Source organism: Chamaea fasciata, unplaced genomic scaffold (genome assembly GCF_029207755.1).
Source record: "Chamaea fasciata isolate MVZ Bird 193981 ecotype frontalis unplaced genomic scaffold, bChaFas1.0.hap1 SCAF_7, whole genome shotgun sequence".
Taxonomy (NCBI): domain Eukaryota; kingdom Metazoa; phylum Chordata; class Aves; order Passeriformes; family Sylviidae; genus Chamaea; species Chamaea fasciata.
In genome coordinates this window covers 62,204,014-62,224,734 of record NW_027094092.1, presented here as the reverse complement: position 1 = coordinate 62,224,734, position 20,721 = coordinate 62,204,014, and the positions used below count along the sequence as shown (strand labels likewise).

Below are 20,721 nucleotides of genomic sequence, written 5' to 3'. Positions count from 1 at the left end.
GGATTCCATGATTCCTCCCCCTCTCCACACCCAAACATGCAAAAACAGCCATGGAGCCCCTCCTGCCCTGCCAACAGATGCCCTGGAATAATTAAATCAGGATTTACTGCTGTCACTGGAATGAATCCCCGGGGGTCAAGTTAACAATTCCAGCGTTTTTCAATGCAGTTTTCTCTTATTTACATTTAAAGTCCTGCTCAGTTCCACCGAATCTGAAGGAGACCTGCGGGATTTTATGGTCTGTGAAACCACCTGGGGTATCTGAACAATATTTTACGTGACAACACCCTCCTGGACTGGTGAAATCCCAGTGATTGGAATAGAAGAACTGGAACCAGCTCTGCAGGAATTCAGGATAAACCCAGAGCACTCAACCCTCCCCATTCAGCAAAATCATGAAGAAACGGCTTTTAAAGCAACAATTTCAAGTATTATTGCACCCTTCAAAATAACACAGTGTGGGCTTGGAAGACAACCACCAAACATGTTAAAATAAAGGGGAAGGAAACTCTGGAGGCAAAAAAAAACCCCCTTAGGACCAGGCCTGGCAGTGGGCAGACAGCACAGAAATCGAAGTTAATTGAGATCAGAAGACAACCCGAAGTGTGCTAAATGAGTTAAATTCCATTTTAAACGATGGTTGTAACCCACAGCACCATTTTCTCTCTCTCTGGGCCAGTTTTCACCGAGTTCAGGGCTGTCTGATTAAGCCAGAGGGACTGTGGTTAAGCCCAGGACCTTCCCCTCGGCAGGACACACATTTGGGATGAGCCCCGTCTGAACTCCCTGCCCCGGGTGTGAGCTGCCTGGAGAACCCGAGCTGGGATTTGTGAGAATGGGAAGAACCAACATCCATGTGGAAAAAGCCCCGCTGGAATACCCACCAGGGAGCTCATTCCATGGGGGGGTGAGCCTGCACAGCTGCGGGGGGGGATGGAGCAAAGAAGAAACCAAACCAGTGGAACAATCCAAACATGCTTTTATGCACTGAAACCAGGAACAGCCTCGGGGGTACCCCTACATTTAGCACCATTGTGAGATGGGAACACTCAGAGGAAGCGATCATACAATCCTTGAGGGGGAAAAAAAAGGGGGAACACGGACACGAGGAGGATGGGATGGGCTGGCTTGGAGGATTTCATTGGATAGCATGCCAGGGATGCTGCTGCTGTGAGTTCTCCTCGCATTCCAACTGAAAGCACACAGCAGGATGAAGTCAGTTCATCTAGCACTCGGAGAAAACAGAAGGGAAAAGGTAAAGGTGCAAATTCTCTTCATCAGATACAAAAAAAAAAAAAAAGAAAAAAGAAAAAAAAAAAAAACTGTCCCGAGGAGGCAAGAAATTTGCCTTGCCAATGTCTCCAAGGGTCATCCCAGCCCTCCTGGCAGGAAGCAGGTGACAAAGGAGAGTACAGGCAACATCCTATGGCATTTATTATGTACAAACCTTGAGATACAGAAACAAGGCAGCCCTTGGTCATTAAAAAACCCCCCGTGAAGCACTGGCGCTTTCCCCGTGTGCGCACACACACACTGCCCGGGGTCAGCACTCCCTGCGCTCGCCCAGCCTCCCCCCGGGCACGGGGGAGCTTCCACATTCCAGAGGAGCAAGAGACAAAAGCTCTACAAGAGGGATGGACAAACTCCCAGCTGCATCCCAGCTCTCTCCCGAACAAACCCACGGCCCACGAGCAGCCGGGGCGCTCAGCTTTCCCACCCTCGGGAAAGCCGCCCGGGGAAGGAGCGGATCCATCCCTCGCGGGTCGCCACGCCGAGGCGAGGCGCAGCACCGCGGGCAGGGCGAGCCCCGGCCGGGCCAGGGGCACGCTCAGCGCCCTCAGAGCGCCGTCAGGCCGAAGTTGCAGCGGCAGTAGGTCATCCCCGCCGAGTCCAGCCACGAGTCCGAGATGGGCTCGTACCTCTGCACCGTGTTCAGGTAGGACGAGCCCGAGTGGCCGCCCACCACGTACAGGTGGTTGTCGATCACCGCCGCGCCCACGCCTGCGGAGGGAAGCGCCGACATCAAACCCTGCGGGAACCGCCCGCCGGGGGTTTGCCCCCTGCCACCCACAGGCTGACCCCAGAGTCCTCACTGTCTGAAAGGAAGGACATCAAACCCTGCGGGAACCGCCCGCCGGGGGTTTGCCCCCTGCCACCCACAGGCTGACCCCAGAGTCCTCACTGTCTGAAAGGAAGGACATCAAACCCTGCGGGAACCGCCCGCCGGGGGTTTGTTCCCAGTTGCAGTCACCCCCTGTCACCCAGAGCCTGAGTCCTCGGTGTCTAGAGAAAGGGGGTGTAAGGGAGCACCCTCTCTGTTCAGGTCTGACACGCCTTTTTGTGCCTTTCCTATGATAAAACCACCTCCCTCTGTCCCAGTGCCCCCTGCCAGGGAACCTGTGGGATAGAATCATGGAATGTCCTCAGCTGGAGGGACCCACAGGGATCATCCCAACCCCTGTCCCTGCCCAGAGCCCCAACAATCCCACCCTGGGCATCCCTGGCAGCGCTGTCCAAAGGCTCCTGGAGCTCTGGCAGCCTCGGGGCCGTGCCCATTCCCTGGGGAGCTTTTCCAGGGCTTATTCCACCCTCTGGGGGAAGAACCTTTCCCTGCTCTCCAGCCTGACCCTCCCTGGCCCAGCTCCAGCTGTTCCCTGGGTGCTGTCCCTGTTTCAGGAGCAGAGATGGGAGCCGCACCTCAACCCTGCAGCCCTGAGTGTCCACACCCAACAAAATCCAACAGTGAGCACAGAGCTGCTGAAACCCATCACTGCTGAAACCACTGAAAAAAACAGGAGGTGGAGTAGAACTACTACTTCCCATAATTATTGTTACAGCTCAGCATTAAAAAACTGAGCTTGGAGAAACCAAGGTCCTTTCACAGAGCTGCTGAAGTGACCTTCCCTGCCACTGTCCCTGCAGGTTTTCCCAGCTCAGAGGTTCATTCCTGCCGTGTCCCACCTGTCCTGGGCTCCTTCATGGGCCGGCACACCGTCCACTGGTTCTGGTGGGGGTCGTACCTCTCGATGCTGGACAGGTGGGACACCCCGTTGTGTCCCCCCACCACGAAGATGAAGCCCAGCATGACCCCCACCCCAAAGTTTATCCGTTTGTCAGCCATGGAGGCCACGGTCTCCCAGGAGTTCTTGCTCGGATCGTAGCGCTCCATGCTGCAAAGGAAACGCAGCCGTGAGCACGGGATGTCAGGGATGGGGAATCGCTCCTGGAATGGCACAGGGACAGCCCGGGATGTCAGGGATGGGGAATCGCTCCTGGAATGGCACAGGGACAGCCCGGGATGTCAGGGATGGGGATTCACTCCTGGAGTGTCACAGGGACAGCCCGGGATGTCAGGGATGGGGAATCACTCCTGGAGTGTCACAGGGACAGCCCGGGATGTCAGGGATGGGGATTCATTCCTGGAGTGTCACAGGGATAGCCCGGGATGTCAGGGATGGGGAATCACTCCTGGAGTGTCACAGGGACAGCCCGGGATGTCAGGGATGGGGATTCACTCCTGGAGTGTCACAGGGACAGCCCGGGATGTCAGGGATGGGGAATCACTCCTGGAGTGTCACACGGACAGCCCGGGATGTCAGGGATGGGGATTCACCCCTGGAGTGTCACAGGGACAGCCCGGGATGTCAGGGATGGGGAATCACTCCTGGAGTGTCACAGGGACAGCCCGGGATGTCAGGGATGGGGATTCACCCCTGGAGTGTCACAGGGACAGCCCGGGATGTCAGGGATGGGGATTCACTCCTGGAGTGTCACAGGGACAGCCCGGGATGTCAGGGATGGGGATTCACCCCTGGAGTGTCACAGGCACAGCTGGCTCTGCCAGGCAGAGTTACCACACAGGAATCATGGAATTCACAGGGAATGGCTGGAGCTGATGGAACATTCCGTGGTGCAGTCACTTGGCACAACCCAAGAGCAGCCCCCAGAAATTGTGATGTCACCTGGGAAGCGCCAGTCTCATCCCTGGGCACCTCCACAACCAAAGCAGCCCGACAGTGTGGCCAAAAATCCATTTTAACCTATTTTTATAATCAATTCAGCCAAAGGTTGGACTCATTGATCTTCAAAGGCTTTTCCATCCCAAATGGTTCTGTGATGTTTCCCCCTGAGAGAGCAACTGGTTCAGCCTCTCCCACGTCCTCCCTGTCCCTCTGCCCTGGATCTTCAGGCCACGCCCTGGAACCAAGAGGCTCCTCACGGCTGAAAGCTCTTTCGGGATGCCTGGTGCCATTTTTTAAAACTCGAATTTAAAATGTGTATCAGATAAAATAATAATCTACTAAAAGAATATAATAATCTATTAAAAGAATATAATAGTCTATTAAAGTAACATAATAATCTATTAAAATAATATAATTATCTATTAAAATAATATAATAATCTATTAATACAATATTAAAAGAAAATTTTTGTGGGAAACTGAACACAACGCAGAGCTCAAGTGTATTTCTCTGGGTACACAGCAAATCCAGAACTGCCTTGAGGCTGGCCTGAAAATAACATTCAGAGAGAAAAAAGCGTGTGCAGAGTGTATTAATATTCCCCAGGAAAAGCAGCAAAGAGGCTGCTGATCAAAACACCGAGGGCAGGAGAGGCTTCAGGATCAAAGGGAAACGAATTTTCATCATCATTAACATTTCTGATCACCGTACAGATGGTCAATACTAACACACTCGTGGCTCAGAGCTGTTCCTGCCCAAGTGCAGCTGCAGCAGCACAGAGGGGCAGAAAAAAGGGGAAGAGGAGATCAGAGTTTGGAAAAAGGGGCTTCATTACCCAGCGTGAGCTTGATTTAATGCTAGAGCTTGGAGGAGCCTGGTGCTGCATGGCATGGCTGAGTACTCACCCCTCCAACCAGAAATAAAACCAAAATTATTCACAGAATATGGAACAGCCGGAGCTGGAAGGATCGAGGAGTGCAAGGATCCTTTTCCTAATAGAAAGAAGAACCTTTTCCTCAAAGAAGAACCTAAAAGAAGAATCTTTTCCTAATATCCAACCTGAACCTCCCCTGGCTCAGCCTCAAGTATAAGAAGTCAATTTAATTCATCATTGCAATGTCTGGTGCCACCCTGCTGAACAATCACTGTGTCCCTTCCTCAGGAGAAAGAGTTTTTCACTCTTTATTCAGCTCTTACACTTGTGGTTTATTATTTTCCCTCCTGGAGGGACATGCAGCTGATTCGTTCCCATTTTAATGATGGAAAACGATTCCTTTGGATAACTGGATGTCTCTGGGCATCCACAGGGAACGGAGGAGCTAAAGAGCACGGTGGCACCAGGAAAATTCCTTGGGAATGCAAGGTCTGAGCCAACCCCTGGAGGCAGAGCAGTCATCCCCACCCTGAATTCTGCTATCAGCAGTAACACGGATTTAAGATCCCAGCAGAGTTTTGTGTTTATTTGGCGTGTCCCGTTCACCCCAAATCAGGGCTCTCATGGCAAAACTCACCACCCACCCTCGGATTTTGCAGGCTTGAGCTCCAAGGCTCAGTAACACGCAGGCACATCTCTGTTTTGACCTTTTTGGTAAAATCGCCTTTGAGGCGATCTAAAAAAGAGCCCTGAAGGAGGTGGAACACACAAAGTGAAGCAAAAAGAAAGATTTCTTATTTGAATGATGGGACAGACGTGACAAAAAAGGGATTGATCAATTAATTGGAGATGATTTAATTGGCTGTCCAGGGGGGTTTTGGTGGTGCCCAGGTGGGTCACTCCCACCACATACCTGTTCATGTGGGCAGGGGAAGGATTAATGAGGTGCCCAGGGCGTTTTGGAGGGTCACACCCAGCACGTACCTGTCCATGTGGGCTGGGGAAGGATTAAAAAGCCCGCTCAGGGGGTTTAGGTGGTGCCCAGGTGGGTACAGGGTCACTCCCAGCCCGTTCATGTGAGCAGGGGAAGATTTAAAAAGGCTGCTCAGGGGGTTTTGGTGGGTCCCCCCACCACGTACCTGTTCATGTGAGCAGGGGAAGATTTAAAAAGGCTGCTCAGGGGGTTTTGGTGGGTGCCCCCAGCACGTACCTGTTCATGTGGGCAGGCCCGTACCCCCCGATGGCGTAGATCATCCCGTCCAGCACAGCAGCGGCGAAGCAGCTCCTCGTCCTGCTCATGGGGGCCACCAGCTGCCACTCCTTCACCTTGGGGATGTACTTCTCCACGCTCCTCAGGTAGGACTGGCCGTCGTAACCGCCCAGGGCGTAGAGCTCCCCGGCCAGCACGGCCGTGCCCAGCGTGCTGCGGCTCTCAAACATCCTCTCCAGGGAGCTCCAGGTGTTGGTGTCGGGGTCCCAGCACTCCACGGAGCTCTCGTGTTTCCTGTAGCTGATGCCCTGGCACACGTGGGTGGCGATGCCTCCCACCACGTAGATCTTCTGCTCCAGCACGCAGATCCCGAACTCGTAGCGGGGGATGCTCAGAGGGGCCAGCCCGATCCACGAGTCGTTCTGGGGGAAATACATCTCCATGCTGCCAGGGGGAAAAACAGGATCAGAGAAAAATGGGAAATGCATCTCCATGCTGCCAGGGGGAAAAACAGGGAGAAAAATGGGAAATAATATATCTCCACAGTGCCAGGGGGGAAAACAGGGAGAAAAAATGGGAAATAACACATCTCCATGGTGCCAGGGGGGAAAACAGGGAGAAAAAATGGGAAATAATAGATCTCCATGGTGCCAGGGGGGAAAACAGGAAACAGAGAAAAATGGGAAATACATATCTATGCTGCCAGGGGGGAAAAACAGGGAGAAAAATGGGAAATAATACATCTCCATGCTGCCAGGGGGAAAAACAGGAAACGGAGAAAAATGGGAAATAAATACATCTCCATGCTGCCAGGGAGAAAAACAGGGAGGAAAATGGTGTCCTGGTTATGTAACAACAACAACAACAACAACAAAAGTTTATTCTATTCCATCTGTTGAAACTGGCTGGGGAGGTGTTTTTTCCTTATCTGTTGTAACTCCAGGAGGGAGGGGTGGTTGCCTTTCTGATAAGAAGCCAGCTGTTCAACCGGGTGGGGCAGTGTTTCTTATCTCTGCCCACCCTCCCATTACCTCCATGGGGATAACTCCTGTTAACGGGCCATCAAGGCTCACCAGTGACATCACACATGACATCATCCCAGGGTTCCTGATCTCCTGTTAATGGGCCATCAAGGCTCACCAGTGACATCACACATGACATCATCCCAGAGTTCCTTATCTCCTGTTAATGGGCCATCAAGGCTCACCAGTGACATCACACATGACATCATCCCAGAGTTCCTTATCTTCTGTTAACGGGCCATTAAAGTTCACCAGTGACATCACACATGACATCATCCCAGGGTTCCTTATCTCCTGTTAACGGGCCATCAAGGCTCACCAGTGACATCACACATGACATCATCCCAGGGTTCCTTATCTCCTGTTAACGGGCCATCAAGGCTCACCAGTGACATCACACATGACATCATCCCAGGGTTCCTTATCTCCTGTTAACGGGCCATCAAGGCTCACCAGTGACATCACACATGACATCATCCCAGAGTTCCTTATCTCCTGTTAACGGGCCATCAAGGCTCACCAGTGACATCACACATGACATCATCCCAGGGTTCCTTATCTCCTGTTAATGGGCCATTAAAGCTCACCAATGACATCACACATGACATCATCCCAGGGTTCCTTATCTCCTGTTAACGGGCCATTAAAGCTCACCAATGACATCACACATGACATCATCCCATTGTGAAATGCTCCACCCAGGGAGGAGGAGCCAAACCATCTCCACCTGGATAAAAAGGAGCCACAAGTGTCACCAGACATCCAGTGTTCCCACGGGACTCCCAAAGGAAGACTGGACCCATCTCTGGACCCTGTTCTCTATGGGACCATCTCTACTTCCAACAGGACCACAACAGCCACTCCAGGAGGGTTTACTTTGGACTGTCTCCAACACCCTGACCAACGGGGTGTCAGGTTGTATTCTGACTCTGCCAGTGGTCGTTTGTATTCCTGCATTTATTTTATTTTACTTCTTTTTTTCTCTTCCTATTAAATTGTATTTCTGACTTGGAGACTCTCACTGCTTTTGCTTTCAAAGCACTACAAATGAGAAATGCATCTCCATGCTGCCAGGGGGAAAAACAGGGAGAAAAATGGGAAATACATCTCCGTGCTGCCAGGGGAAAAAACAGGAAACACAGAGAAAAAATGGGAAATACATCTCCGTGCTGCCAGGGGGAAAAACAGGAAACACAGAAAAAAAATTGGGAAATACATCTCCATGCTGCCAGGGGGAAAAACAGGAAACACAGAGAAAAAATGGGAAATACATCTCCATGCTGCCAGGGGGAAAAACAGGGAGAAAAATGGGAAATACATCTCCATGGTGCCAGGGGGAAAAACAGGAAACACAGAAAAAAAATGGGAAATACATCTCCATGCTGCCAGGGGGGAAAACAGGAAACAGGGAGAAAAACGGGAATTCAAATAGGAACCTGTGGACCCGATATTTTCTGAGCCTGAGCTCTTCCCAAGGGAAACTTTTCAACAGTTTTTCTTTTTCCCAAAAACCCCTTGTGTAAACAATATTCCTTTCGCATAACAACAGGTGCTGTTTGCTGTTTCTGTTACTGAGCCAATGGGAGAGGTGTCAACCCTATAGATCAATAATGCGCCCTCTTAGCTGAATAAATTGTAAATAAAACCTTCTGATTTCTACTGCCTCCTGACTGGAGTCAAGCGTCTCTATCTCGTGTCCTATTGCAACAGGAACCAGCTGAAAATACAAACCAAAGGGAGGAGAAAACACATTTAAAAAAAAAAACCCAACCGGCCACAGAAATGAGAGGGAGAAAAGTAAATTACAGAGAGGGAAGCTCACATCTGTATTTACAAATACACATTTAGAAGCTACAGCCTGCAGTTTATAAATAGGCAAATGCAACATGTCTGTAATTTAAACAAAATGTCAACGTAGCTCAAACTAACCTGAAAAACGTGTCCTTAAAACAGCTCCTTTCTTTTAAACAGCATTTTAAATCCGAAATTTTAATCTTCAAATTAAATCTGACATTTAAATCTCTAATTTAAATCTTTAAATCTTAACATTAAATCTTAAAATTAAACCCAAAATTTAAATCTGAAAGTTATATCTTTAAACCTTAAAATTAAATCTGAAATTTAAACCTTAAACTTAAACCTGGAATTTAAATCTGGAATTTAAATCTTAAAATCCCATTTTCTTTTAATCCTACTCACCGTGAGAACACAGTGGGTCTACCTGCATAGTTTAATTAATAAATGACCTAAATAATTAAGAGGCTATCTGGCACAGAGGAAACATGATCTGTTCAAAAACCATAGAGGAGCATGAAGCCCCTGGAGAGCTGACAGGCACTAAGAGCCCAGAAAGAGGAGCTGCTGAAACGCCAGAGAAAAGATTAAATATATTCTAGAGCAATTTTGGTACTATGAAGCACCAAAAAACCTGAAAATAATCCAAATTTTTGATGTATTATATTGGTAGGCTACATTTTTATAATCATCGAAGAAGGTGGGAAAGAAGCAGAGTTGAAGAATATCAGAGAATTACTTACTTCACTCAAACATTTTTTTAATGAAGCACAAATCCCCCTTTATTTTTTTCAATCTATAAACCAAAAAATTCCCAGCACTGACATCCGGTTTTAGATCAGTGACTATCATTGGGAAAATTAACTTAAAGTGACTTTGGTATCTCAGAACACAGGGAAAAGAACACACAGCTCTCCCCAGGTTTTTAAATGTGTCTCTCTCTGCAAGCACAGCAAAGGACATCCCAGAATATCATCCGGGATGCAGCTGTGGAACCAGTTCAGGCAGTCTGCCCGGGCACGGGGAACGCTCCTGGGGCTGATAAGGGCACGGGGCACATCAAAGCTCTTTCTGTGCATGTATAAATGTACAAATGTGTCGTTGTATATAAACAGCCCACACAGCGTTGAACCAGCAGCTCTGGGAGTGTTAATCCCACGTTCTGAGCAAACCCAGCCACACCAGCTTGGGGCTTGAAGTTGTTTTTCCTCTCTCCTTCGTTCCTCCTGCTCCCAGGATGAGCCTCAGGGATGCTCTCCAGGAACTGAGGAGGTTCACTCTGGGGTGCAGGGGAAGGAGGAGAGGCACTCACCTGTCCTGCCAGCACAGACACCTGTCCAGCTGCTGGGATTAAAGCCATCATCACATCACGATCCAACAACTCCTTCATGAAATCCCAAGATCCCTGAGGCTGGAAAAGCCTCCAAGATTCTGAGTGCCGCCTCCAGGAATTCCTTGGACACCTCCAGGGATGGGCACTCCAAACCTCCCTGGCCACTTCCAAGCCCTGAGCACCCTTTCCATGAAGAAATTCTTCCTAATATCCAATTTCAACTTCCCCTGGCCCAGCCCGAGGCCGTTCCCTCTCCTCCTGTCCCTGTTCCCTGGGAGCAGAGCCCGACCCCCCCGGCTGTCCCCTCCTGGCAGGGACTTGTAGGGAAAAGTCCCCCTGAGCCTCCTTTATTCTCCTTCACTCTGCTCTGATTAGGTCTGTTTCAATTCCAAGGATTTTTGAATTATCAGGAAGCACATCTGTCAGACAGCAAGACAATTTTTACGATTTGTTTGAAATAATAACAAATCAGGGGAGAATTGAGTAAACTGAAAATACCTGGAAGGAAAAGTAAGAACTCTACAAACTTAATTAACCACGTTATTAACTCAATTAAGGGAGTGAAAATTATGTCAGAGCTTTTCTGTTTGCACAAACAAATGTCCGGCATAAACAGGATCCCCTAACACTGCAAATTACTCAAGAAATAAATAAATAAAATAAAACAAACAAATAAAAAATTAAAACAAACAAACAAAACAATATATAAATAAATAATATATAAATAAATAAAAATGGGGCTCATCCTTGTTAAAAAAAACCTGCTGAAGAGTTTTTTATGGGGGAAAGGAAGAACAACACACTGAAAACTCTGGTGGGATTCTTCCAACCTCAGTGACTGGGGGGATTCCAGCTCCCAGTGCCTGTGTCCCAGTGGTGCCAGGCAGGATTCCAGGGGGGTGTCCCAGGGGTGCCAGGCAGGATGCCAGCCCCCAGGGATGTCTCCCAAGGGTGCCAGGCAGGATCCCAGCCCCCAGGGGTGCCAGGCAGGATGCCAGCCCCCAGGGATGTCTCCCAAGGGTGCCAGGCAGGATCCCAGGGGAGTGTCCCAGTGGTGCCAGGCAGGATCCCAGCCCCCAGGGATGTCTCCCAAGGGTGCCAGGCAGGATCTCAGCCCCCCAGGGGGGTGTCCCAGGGGTGCCAGGCAGGATCCCAGCCCCCAGGGATGTCTCCCAAGGGTGCCAGGCAGGATCTCAGCCCCCCAGGGGGGTGTCCCAGGGGTGCCAGGCAGGATGCCAGCCCCCAGGGATGTCTCCCAAGGGTGCCAGGCAGGATCCCAGCCCCCAGGGGTGCCAGGCAGGATGCCAGCCCCCAGGGATGTCTCCCAAGGGTGCCAGGCAGGATCCCAGGGGAGTGTCCCAGTGGTGCCAGGCAGGATCCCAGCCCCCAGGGATGTCTCCCAAGGGTGCCAGGCAGGATCCCAGCCCCCAGGGGTGCCAGGCAGGATGCCAGCCCCCAGGGATGTCTCCCAAGGGTGCCAGGCAGGATCCCAGGGGGGTGTCCCAGGGGTGCCAGGCAGGATCCCAGCCCCCAGGGGGGTGTCCCAGTGGTGCCAGGCAGGATGCCAGCCCCCAGGGATGTCTCCCAAGGGTGCCAGGCAGGATCCCAGCCCCCAGGGGGGTGTCCCAGTGGTGCCAGGCAGGATCCCAGCCCCCAGGGATGTCTCCCAAGGGTGCCAGGCAGGATCCCAGCCCCCAGGGGGGTGTCCCAGTGGTGCCAGGCAGGATGCCAGCCCGCAGGGACGTCTCCCAAGGGTGCCAGCACTGCCCCAGGGGCGCTGCTCACCTCTCGAGGCAGGCGAAGAGCCCGGCCTTGCCCCCCACGGCGCAGAGCACCTTGGGCGCGCAGCGGGGCCGCGTCAGCAGCATGGTCTGGTGGGACAGTCTGTGCTCGGGCATGAAGTGGTACTTGAGGGCCTCGTTGAGCAGGTGCTTGCAGGTGTGGTCGTCCCTGATGAGGTGGTTGGCCTCGTAGAGGCGCGTGAGGAACTTGACGCTGAGCAGGGGCAGGCGCACGCAGTGCAGCAGCTGCGCCAGGTGCTTCTGGCGCTCCTGCACGTCGTACTTGATCCAGGCCTCGAGGGCGTAGAACACCGTCTCCTCCGACACCACGTTCAGGCAGTCGTTGGACACGATCTCGTCCAGCTCCGCGTGCGTCAGCTCCAGGAACTCCTCGGTCTGGCACACGTCCTCGAAGTTCTGGCAGATGAACTTGCCGGCGGCCAGGTAGAGCTCGTGGCAGCCGTAGGTCTCGGCGAAGCGCGAGATGCCGATGCAGTTGCCGGGGTCCAGCTGGCTCTCCAGGAAGGCGCAGCACTCCTTGACCACCAGCTTGACCTGCAGCAGGTTGGCGGCAGGCAGCAGGGTCTCCACGGTGTCCTGCGAGATGAAGACGGTGCCGGTGTAGGCGTACTCCACGATGGCCTGCAGCGCCGCCTCGTCCACGCACTGGAACTCCACCTCGGCGTTCTCCTTCTCCGACAGGTTCCCCGTGAACATGGCCTTGAAGTACGGGCTGATGCTGGCCAGCACCACCTTGTGAGCGTGGATCTTGGCCTCGCCCACGCGCAGCACCACGTCGCACAGCTCCTGGTGCTGCCGCAGCTGGTTGAGGCCCTGCAGGAGCTGCTCCGAGTGCAGCGGGGTCAGCTTGGCCAGCAGGAACGGCGGCGACGACGGGTCCATCTGCCACAGACACAAAAGGTTTGGGGAGGGGTCACTTTGTGGGGCTGGGATTTCTGGGTCTGAGAGGTTTTTTAGCCTGCTAGCGGCTGCCAACTTTTGCCCCAAAGGGAAAATTTCTCGAGAAAGTTTCTTCTCAAAACAATCTTTGTAAACAACTCTCCTTTCTCGAAACAATCTTTGTAAACAACTCTCCTTTCTCAAAACAATCCTGGCAAACAACTCTCCTTCCTCAAAACAATCTCTCTCCAGGTGGTGTTTGGCTGTTTCTCTGGTTTAACCCATGGGATCAGAGAGGTGTCGTTCCTATTCACCAGCCATGTTCAGTCTGTACGGGAACACCTTATAAAAGGCAGTAAGAATTAGACAATAAACGCCTTTTTTCTGTGCTCTTTGCCTGCTGAAATATTTGGAGTCTTTCTTTCGTGACCAACGGCGATATCACTTCACATTTTGGAACTGACACATGACAGTTCAAAGGTATTTTGCCTTTCTGGCTTTTAAATTAATATGGTTTGTTACTTCCCAATTCCCTTTTCAATACTGAATTTCTCAAAGAGCCGGGTGTAATCAGCTCTGGGAGGGTTCCACACCTCTGAGGGTGCCCAGCACCTCACAGAAAATGGCTTAAATAACTTTGTGAGATGGAATGGTTGAGTGTGGTCTTGAGAAAGCAAAAAGGTTTGGATAAAAGAAGAAACCAGTGCAAAAACCAAAAGAACAAAGCTGTTCACGGTGCAGGGACAAGTCCCACACAGCTGCTACAACACCCCAGGAGTGCTCTGAGAAGCCTCGAGCTCTCCTTTCAGTACTGAACGATTTGAGTGGGTTTTTTGGCAAACAGCCCAATAGAGAATAACTGCATTTCTGAGGAACAGGTAAAGAGACCGTCCGTGGTTTTGTTTTGGCACTGAAGCAATTCTTGCCAGGAGAGCGAAGACATTTCTGGGTGCTTTTACCTCATTAGAACAACAAGGGGTGAGTCTCAAACCCTTCCCTCTCTGGAAACACCAGCTGGGGTGTGGGGTGCATTCCTACATCTCAACCCTTACCTGTTACACTTTTCCATGCAAGTTAAACCCAGGACCTTCAATAATTCATTAATAGGCTACGCTAGACTCAACTCTGAATTAGAAAAAAAAACCAAAAAAACCCACAAATGTCACTTTTTTTTTTGTTCTGGAGCGAAATATCTCTGATCTGATTGTTGGGGTGTCTGGAGCTGCACTGATATCCCGTGGATCCCTTCCCTCTCAGGATAGTCTGTGATCCTACATCAAAGGTTGGAGAGAACTGAACAGGGGCTGAAACAGAAACAAAGACAGACAACTAAAGAACACAACTGGCTTATTTGACACAAAGTTTTAAAAGCTTTGAAATCCCTTTTTGTGCAGTTCAATTCCTGCCTGTTTAGCGCTCTTAGGGAGCAGCCCAGTCCTGCTGTGGCTTTCTCTGGCAGGCAGCAGCTTCCCATTCCCAATTTTCCCTCTGCCAACCACCCCCAGAGAGCCAGTGGGGCTGGAGCAGATTCCTGAGCTGAGGATGCACAGGAGAAACGGGAGAACCTCACCTCACCTGCCAGGAAATCCCAGCTGGGAGGCTCTCAGAGCTCCCCAGGCTGGAATTCTCAGCACATCCCCAGCCCTGGCAGCTGCCCACGCTCCCCAGGAGTGCAGGGGGGAGGATCCTCACTCCCCCACACAGCTCCTGCTCCCCAAACTGACACTGCAGGAGCCCCATCCTGCCCTAATTTCAGCTCCCAGGGTGCAGCAGCTCTTTGTTCAGCCCCCGGAGCTGCCCTGGTGAGAGGTGGAGGGCAGGGATGTGTCAGGAAAGAATCCCATTGTTCTCCAAGCACCCCGCCCCTGAGCCCGGCAGCTTTTGATTTGCTAAACGATCTGCAAGATCTGGCTCCTTTTATCTGAATAATGAAGTTCCCCGTGTGCACAGCTCCTTAAATGACACCTCGCTGGCAGGGGGAGCCCACTGAAAAGTGCTTCATTTGAAACAATCAAAGGTTTAAACACAGAATACAATAGCAGTGACAGCGAAGGGGCTGGAAAAGCTCTTACCCACAAAGAACTCTCCTATTATCACTCCGCACTGGAAAAAAAAAATAACTGAAAGAAACTAATTTAAGCGCATCTTCACAGGCAACAATCTTTTCCTTATCACAATTTTGCAGCGCAAATCATACACGGAAGAATTAAAAAAAATTTAAAATAATAATAATAAAAAAGCTGTCCAGCAGCTAAAGGAATGCATTCCCCTCTTGTGTTTGTGCTCAGCTCCTAACTGATCACACGAACACACAAAAAACACAAGGCACCGCCACAGGGAAAAATGGACCTGTCACACTTCAGCCGCAAAACCTGCCAGAACACCTACAAATAACTACATTTAGGCTATTCTGCAGCAATAAAGCTCCGTGTGCCACTCTGGCAGAACCCCCTCTGCACGGCCAGGCTCGATCCCCGAGCCCGTGGATTCGCTGTTATTTATTTCACTGTTTAGCTAGAAATCAGCAGCCGGGACATGGAGCTGGAATTGTATGCCAGCGCGATTCCAGCTGGAATTGTATCTGCGCTCGCCAAATGCTCAGCCCCGGGCTCGGGGCTATCAGATCCTCTCAGCCTGCGGCTCGAACTTACCTGGAACAGCAACAGCGGCTGGAAATACAGAGGTTGAACAGCTGAGCCGGGGGAGCCGGGCGTGCCGAGCAGCAGCAGGAGGAGCTGCGGGCACGGACGGGGCAGCGGCTGGCTCTGGGACCGGGGGAGGAAGAACCAACGCCGCAGCAGAAGCTGCCCGACTTCTGCAATTCCCCTTCTCCCCGTGCTCCGCCGGGGGGCAGCGGCAGGTCCCGGGGCTCGGGGCAGCCTGGGCTCCCCGCCCACGGTCCCAGCCAGCCCGAACCGCTGCCGGTGCCCGCGGCCCCGCCGCCCTCCCCTCACACCGGGAGGGATCTCCCCGCGCACCCCGGGGCCATGGCACTGCGGGGGGCGGCCCTACGGCTGTGTCCCGCTGTTGTCCCGCTGTTGTCCCGCTGTTGTCCCGCTGTTGTCCCGCTCTCACCTGTGCCGGGGTGCCCCAGGCCCGGCCCGGCCGCGCCGCCGCCTCGTTCCGCCGCTCCGCCACCGCCCGCTACGTCACTTCCGGCCGCCCCGCCCCGCGGCCCGCGCCAATCAACGGCCGCGCCGCCGCACACACCCACAGCCGCCGGCAGCCGGGCGGGACCACAGCGCGCCCCGCGCGGGGGGGCGCCGTTGGTTGGCTTCTTCGGTGGTTTTACTTTATCTCCGTTCCCTCCGCTCGCTCAAAGCTACTCTCAGATCCTTTGCCACCGCGTCCGCGCTCTGTCCCGCCCGCAGCGGCCTGAGGAGAAGCAAGGGAGACACGCGCGTCCCCCCCGCTCTCGGCGGCGTGGTCGGCGCCGCGCCGGCGCGGCACGCGGCGCCCCCTGGCGACGGTGGCGTTGCCGGGCGGGGCCTGAGGGCCGCCCGTGGCCGCGGCCTCGGGCCATGGCGGAGCCGCCGCCCGCAGCCGCCGCTCCGCGGGGCCGCGGCCGGGCCTGGGAGCGCGGCGGCTCCGCGCGGGGCGCTGAGGACAGCACGGAGCTCTGCGGGCCCGCTCACAACGCTTCGGGACCCTGCGGCCACGCTTTGAACGGTTTGGGCACGGAGCCCCCCGGCCCCGCTGTGAACGGTTCGGATGGCCCCGGCCCCGCTCACAGCGGTTCGGACACGGAGTCCCCCGGCCCGGCTTTGAACGGTTCGGACACGGAGCCCTCCGGCCCGGCTTTGAACGGTTCGGACACGGAGCCCTCCGGCCCGGCTTTGAACGGTTCGGACACGGAGCCCTCCGGCCCGGCTTTGAACGGTTCGGACACGGAGCCCTCCGGCCCGGCTCTGAACGGTTCGGGCACGCATGGCCCCGGCCCGCAGGAGGACGCGGAGCCCCCCGGCCCCGCTGCGGACGGTTCGGCGACGGAGCCCCCCGGCCCCGCTGAGGGCAGCCCGGGCACGGAGCCCCCCGGCCCCGCTGAGGGCAGCCCGGGCACGGAGCCCCCCGGCCCCGCTGAGGGCAGCCCGGGCACGGAGCCCCCCGGCCCCGCTGAGGGCAGCCCGGGCACGGAACCCCCCGGCCCCGCTGAGGGCAGCCCGGGCACGGAGGCCCCCGGCCCGCAGGAGGACGCGGCTCCCGCGGTGGGTCCGGAGCTGTCGCTGGTGCCGCCGGCGCTCCGCGCGCAGCTGCTGGACCGGCGGGACTACCGCGGCCGCGCCCAGGCCGTGGAGCAGCTGCGGCGGGCGGTGGAAGGCTGCAGCCCCGCCGCGCTGGGCTCCGCTCCGGCCGCCGCGCTGCTGGGGCTGATCGCGCTGCTGGCCGCGCTGCTGCACGACCCCAACTTCGCGGTGGCTCGGGGAGCGCTGGAGGTGACCCGGCTGCTGGCGCTGCGCCTCGGCCGCCGCGTCCCCGCCGTGCTGGCCCCGCTGGTGTGCGCGGCCGCCCGCGCTCTGGGCGACGCTCAGCCGGCGCTGCGGAGGGACGGAGCGCGGCTGCTGCTGCGGCTGATGGCGGCGGCCGGGCCGCGGGCCGTGCTGCGCCTGCTGCTGCAGGAGCGGCTGCTGCGGCACCGCAGCGCCCGGCTCCGCGAGGAGCTGCTCAACGCGTGCATCGCCGCGCTGCTCACGTTCCCGGCCGCGCAGCTGGACCTGCCCCGGCTGGCCGCGGCGCTGGCGCCCGCGCTGCTGGACGCCAAGCGCAGGGTCCGGCACGCCGCCATGGAGGCGCTGGCCGCGCTGGCCTGGGCTCTGGGTGCCGGGAACGGCGGAGCGCTGCTCCGCGCCCTGCAGGCCGTGGAGCTGCGGGCCGGCGGGGCGGGGGTGCTGCACGCCGTGCAGGCTCGCCTGGCCAGGAAGGTGCTGCCCAGGCTGGGAGAGCACGGGCTGGTGGAGTACGGAGTGCCCTTGCCCTCCTCCTCCGGCCGCTGCCGCGGGCCGTGCCAGCCGCCCGGCGCCGACACCGAGTGGCTGCTGACGGGCGGCAGGAGCCGCAGCGCGCACGGTCACTGCGGGCAGGCCGGAGAGGGGCTGCGCCGCCCCGCCTGTGCGCCCCGGGGAATGAGCCCCAGGAGAGTCCTGAGCGCCGGCAGAGGCAAAAACAAGCTGCCCTGGGAGAACGAGCTGGCCGCGGACGGGGATGGTGGCTCCGGGGAGAGGATGGCCGTCGGCAAGGCTGTGGAGCAGGTATGGAACTCCCTGGGCGCCTTTATCCCTAAGGCGTCTCCAAAGGAAGGATGAGGAGTTGTCGGAGAGAGATGTTTGGGAGGTGTGGCTGCTGTTCCGTGTTTCAGGGATCTGTGCGCTCGCATCGCTCTGGGAAGGTAAATTTGGGAATTCCTTATGTCAGATTCAACCGAGCGATTTACCAGGCTACTAATCGCTTACAGAAAAATATCTAAATCTTTTTTTTTTTTTTTTTTTTTTGGGGGGGGGGGTTAGCTGGGCTCCCTGAGCCGCTCCTTAGGTCTGACAGTAGTGACACGACTCTGACATGGCAGCAACGAGCACAAAAGTGGGGAGAGCCGCCTTTATTTGTACGGTTGTGTTTGGTGCAGAGAGCTTCCTGCTGCTTGGAGGAAAGCTGAGCCATTCCTCCAGCTCGGGCTCTGCATGGGGCCGAGCCAGGGCTCTTTGGGATAAACCCGGGCGCTGCCAAATGCCTGTGTGGCTCCTGCTCCTTGGGCTGATGCAGCCAGGAGAAATGTAGGTCAGGCTGGAGCAAGGGTTCTGGTGGAGTTTGGGTGTGATCACCCGCTGACCACATCGGCAGCTGGAAAGGGGAGGAACCTCTGGAAAATTGTCCAGCTTCTTTTTTCCTTGGCCACTGGTTCTGGAGACCACACGTAAAGGCGTAGCTCTGTGTTTTGAGGGTTTTTTTTCCAAGTGGACACGTTTGATTTATCCTGACTTGCTCTCCTGTGAGGGAGCTGAAGCAAACAGCCCCTCAGGAAATGCGAGGCTGTGCAGAGGAGAGTCCAGAGCCACATTTACCTCCTCAGATGTAATTCTCAGTTGCTCGGTGTCTTGTTTCTGGGCTGGATGAGCTCGTGGGCAGTGAGGGCTCCTCTGCAGCCTGGCTGTGGGTTAACAAAATAAACTCAGTTCCTGTTTCTGTGCTGTCACACCTTGAAGTGAATGCTCCTCTCTTTCCTTGGTGCCTGTGTTACCTTTCCTGAGGCTCCTAAAGACGTCTGTGTCCCCCGGAGCTGATGGATCAGCTCCCTTGGGATAGCTACAAACATGATGTGTAGGAAACACCTCTGGAGCAAGAAGAGTTTCCTTTCTGGAGCAGTTTTTCAATATTAATTAATCCAGCTTGTAAGAAAAAAAAAAATACCAGTGCCAGTGTTCTCCTGGCAGGCTGGGCCAAGCCCTGTGCTGCTGTTTTTCTGTAGCTGGGAACAAAAAGCAGGTTAATACAGGCACCAACACCTGGCTGGGGCTGGGAAAGGAGGAACATTCCCTGCCTGGGACAGCCCCTCTCCAAGGAAGCCGGGGAGGGGCTCAGGGAAAGGTCCTTTTCTGGAAGGAAGGAACCCTGTGTACACGTGGTTGTGTTTATCTCTGTGGCTGGGAGGCGTTTCCCTGCACGGAGGGAGAGAAAGCCAGTGGCTGATGGATTCTGTTTGGTTGGTGTGTGAAGTGCGTTTGGGTAAATGGTCAATTCCTGGGTTGGCCTGGGTTGGAACGGACCTTCAATCCCACCCAGTGCCACGGCAGGGACACCTCCCACTGTCCCAGGGACACCTCCCAGTGTCCCAGGCTGCTCCAAGCCCAGTGTCCAACCTGGCCTTGGGCACTGCCAGGGATCCAGGGGCAGCCACAGCTGCTCTGGGAATTCCAGCCCAGCCAGGAATTCCCAATTCCCAATCTCCCATCCAGCCCTGCCCTGGGCAGTGGGAACCTGATGTGTCACAGGATGAATTGGAGTCTTGTTAAAGTAAATTATGGGGGTGATTTAACAGTGGAATATTTGCCTGATTGCTGTAGGTGACACTTTTGCTGCTCCTTCTTCACATCCTGATCCTTTGTCCCGTCCCATCTGACTGCAGCTCTCTGGGGCGGGGGACACTGTTTGTCCAGTGATGCTGGTGACCAGAGGGACCCGGGGAGGGGCTGGAGCTGGGCCAGGGGAGGTTTAGGTTGGATTTTAGGGAAAGGTTCTTCCCCCAGAGGGTGGAATGAGCCCTGGAAAAGCTCCCCAGGGAATGGGCACAGCCCCAGAGCTCCAGGAGCCTTTGGACACTGCCAGGGGTGCCCAGGGTGGGATTGTTGGGGGTCTGTGCAGGGCCAGGGCTTGGGATGATCCCTGTGGGTCCCTCCCAGCTCAGGACATTCCGTGGTTCTGTCCTGGATGCCAGAAGGTGAATTTTTTTCAGTCTGGGAATGCAAACCTGCTGCTCCCTGCACTGAAGACATCCCAGGAGCTGTGTCAAGCTCTGGCAGTCAGGATCTGAGTGGGAATTTAACCCTGGGTCTGCCCTTAACCCCCTCAGCAAGGAAAACCCATTTATCATGCATTAATCTCAGGTAGTCGACTGGTTTCTCCAAATGTCAAGTATTAATTATTAAATCAGACATTCCTTTGAAATGAACGTGCTTAAAAATTAACTTTTGGAGTCGTTCCGTGGCTGAAAGGAGGCATGGAAGTGGCTTAATGTTTAAAGCTGTTTTCCTGCCAGTATTTTTCGGGTCATGTTACAGGGTGAGTGTCCCGGGCTGTGTCTAGACTTCCCTGGTCAGATAAGGCGTGAGTAAAACGTGTGTAAGTTAATGTGTGCTA

General features: G+C 54.6%; 2 protein-coding genes across 6 annotated transcripts in view; one reads left to right on the top strand and one right to left on the bottom strand.

Annotated features, from left to right (window-relative positions):
• Positions 1–962: 962 nt before the first annotated feature.
• KLHL28 (kelch like family member 28) lies at positions 963–16,027 on the bottom strand. 2 transcript variants are annotated; one of them, XM_066189208.1, is made up of 5 exons: positions 15,952–16,027; positions 11,981–12,879; positions 6,047–6,490; positions 2,962–3,170; positions 963–2,001 (listed from the first exon to the last, which is right to left on the bottom strand). In XM_066189208.1, exons 2-5 carry the CDS (start codon positions 12,877–12,879, stop codon positions 1,838–1,840), a joined length of 1,716 nt encoding a protein of 571 aa, XP_066045305.1. In that variant the 5' UTR covers positions 15,952–16,027; the 3' UTR covers positions 963–1,837. The 2 variants fall into 2 exon arrangements, with proteins under 2 accessions (XP_066045305.1, XP_066045306.1); XM_066189209.1 differs by lacking the exon at positions 15,952–16,027 and adding an exon at positions 15,528–15,704.
• A 346-nt stretch (positions 16,028–16,373) lies between these two features.
• TOGARAM1 (TOG array regulator of axonemal microtubules 1) overlaps positions 16,374–20,721 on the top strand; it is a 31,816-nt gene continuing 27,468 nt past the window's right edge. For all 4 annotated transcript variants that reach the window (XM_066189197.1, XM_066189196.1, XM_066189195.1 and 1 more), the window contains exon 1: positions 16,374–18,122. In XM_066189197.1, the coding sequence (XP_066045294.1) occupies positions 16,398–18,122 (1,725 nt within the window). In that variant the 5' untranslated portion in view covers positions 16,374–16,397. The remainder of the gene's footprint in view (positions 18,123–20,721) is intronic.

Bases quoted from the DNA above. Each gene is read 5' to 3' on its own strand.
- KLHL28 (XM_066189208.1), bottom strand. From the start codon at position 12,879: ATGGACCCGTCGTCGCCGCCGTTCCTGCTGGCCAAGCTGACCCCGCTG. The intron at 6,491-11,980 runs GTGAGCAGCGCC...TCCCCCTGGCAG, and splicing joins CTCTTCGCCTGCCTCGAGAG to CATGGAGATGTATTTCCCCC. The intron at 2,002-2,961 runs GTGGGACACGGC...TTCCCTCCGCAG, and splicing joins CATGAAGGAGCCCAGGACAG to GCGTGGGCGCGGCGGTGATC.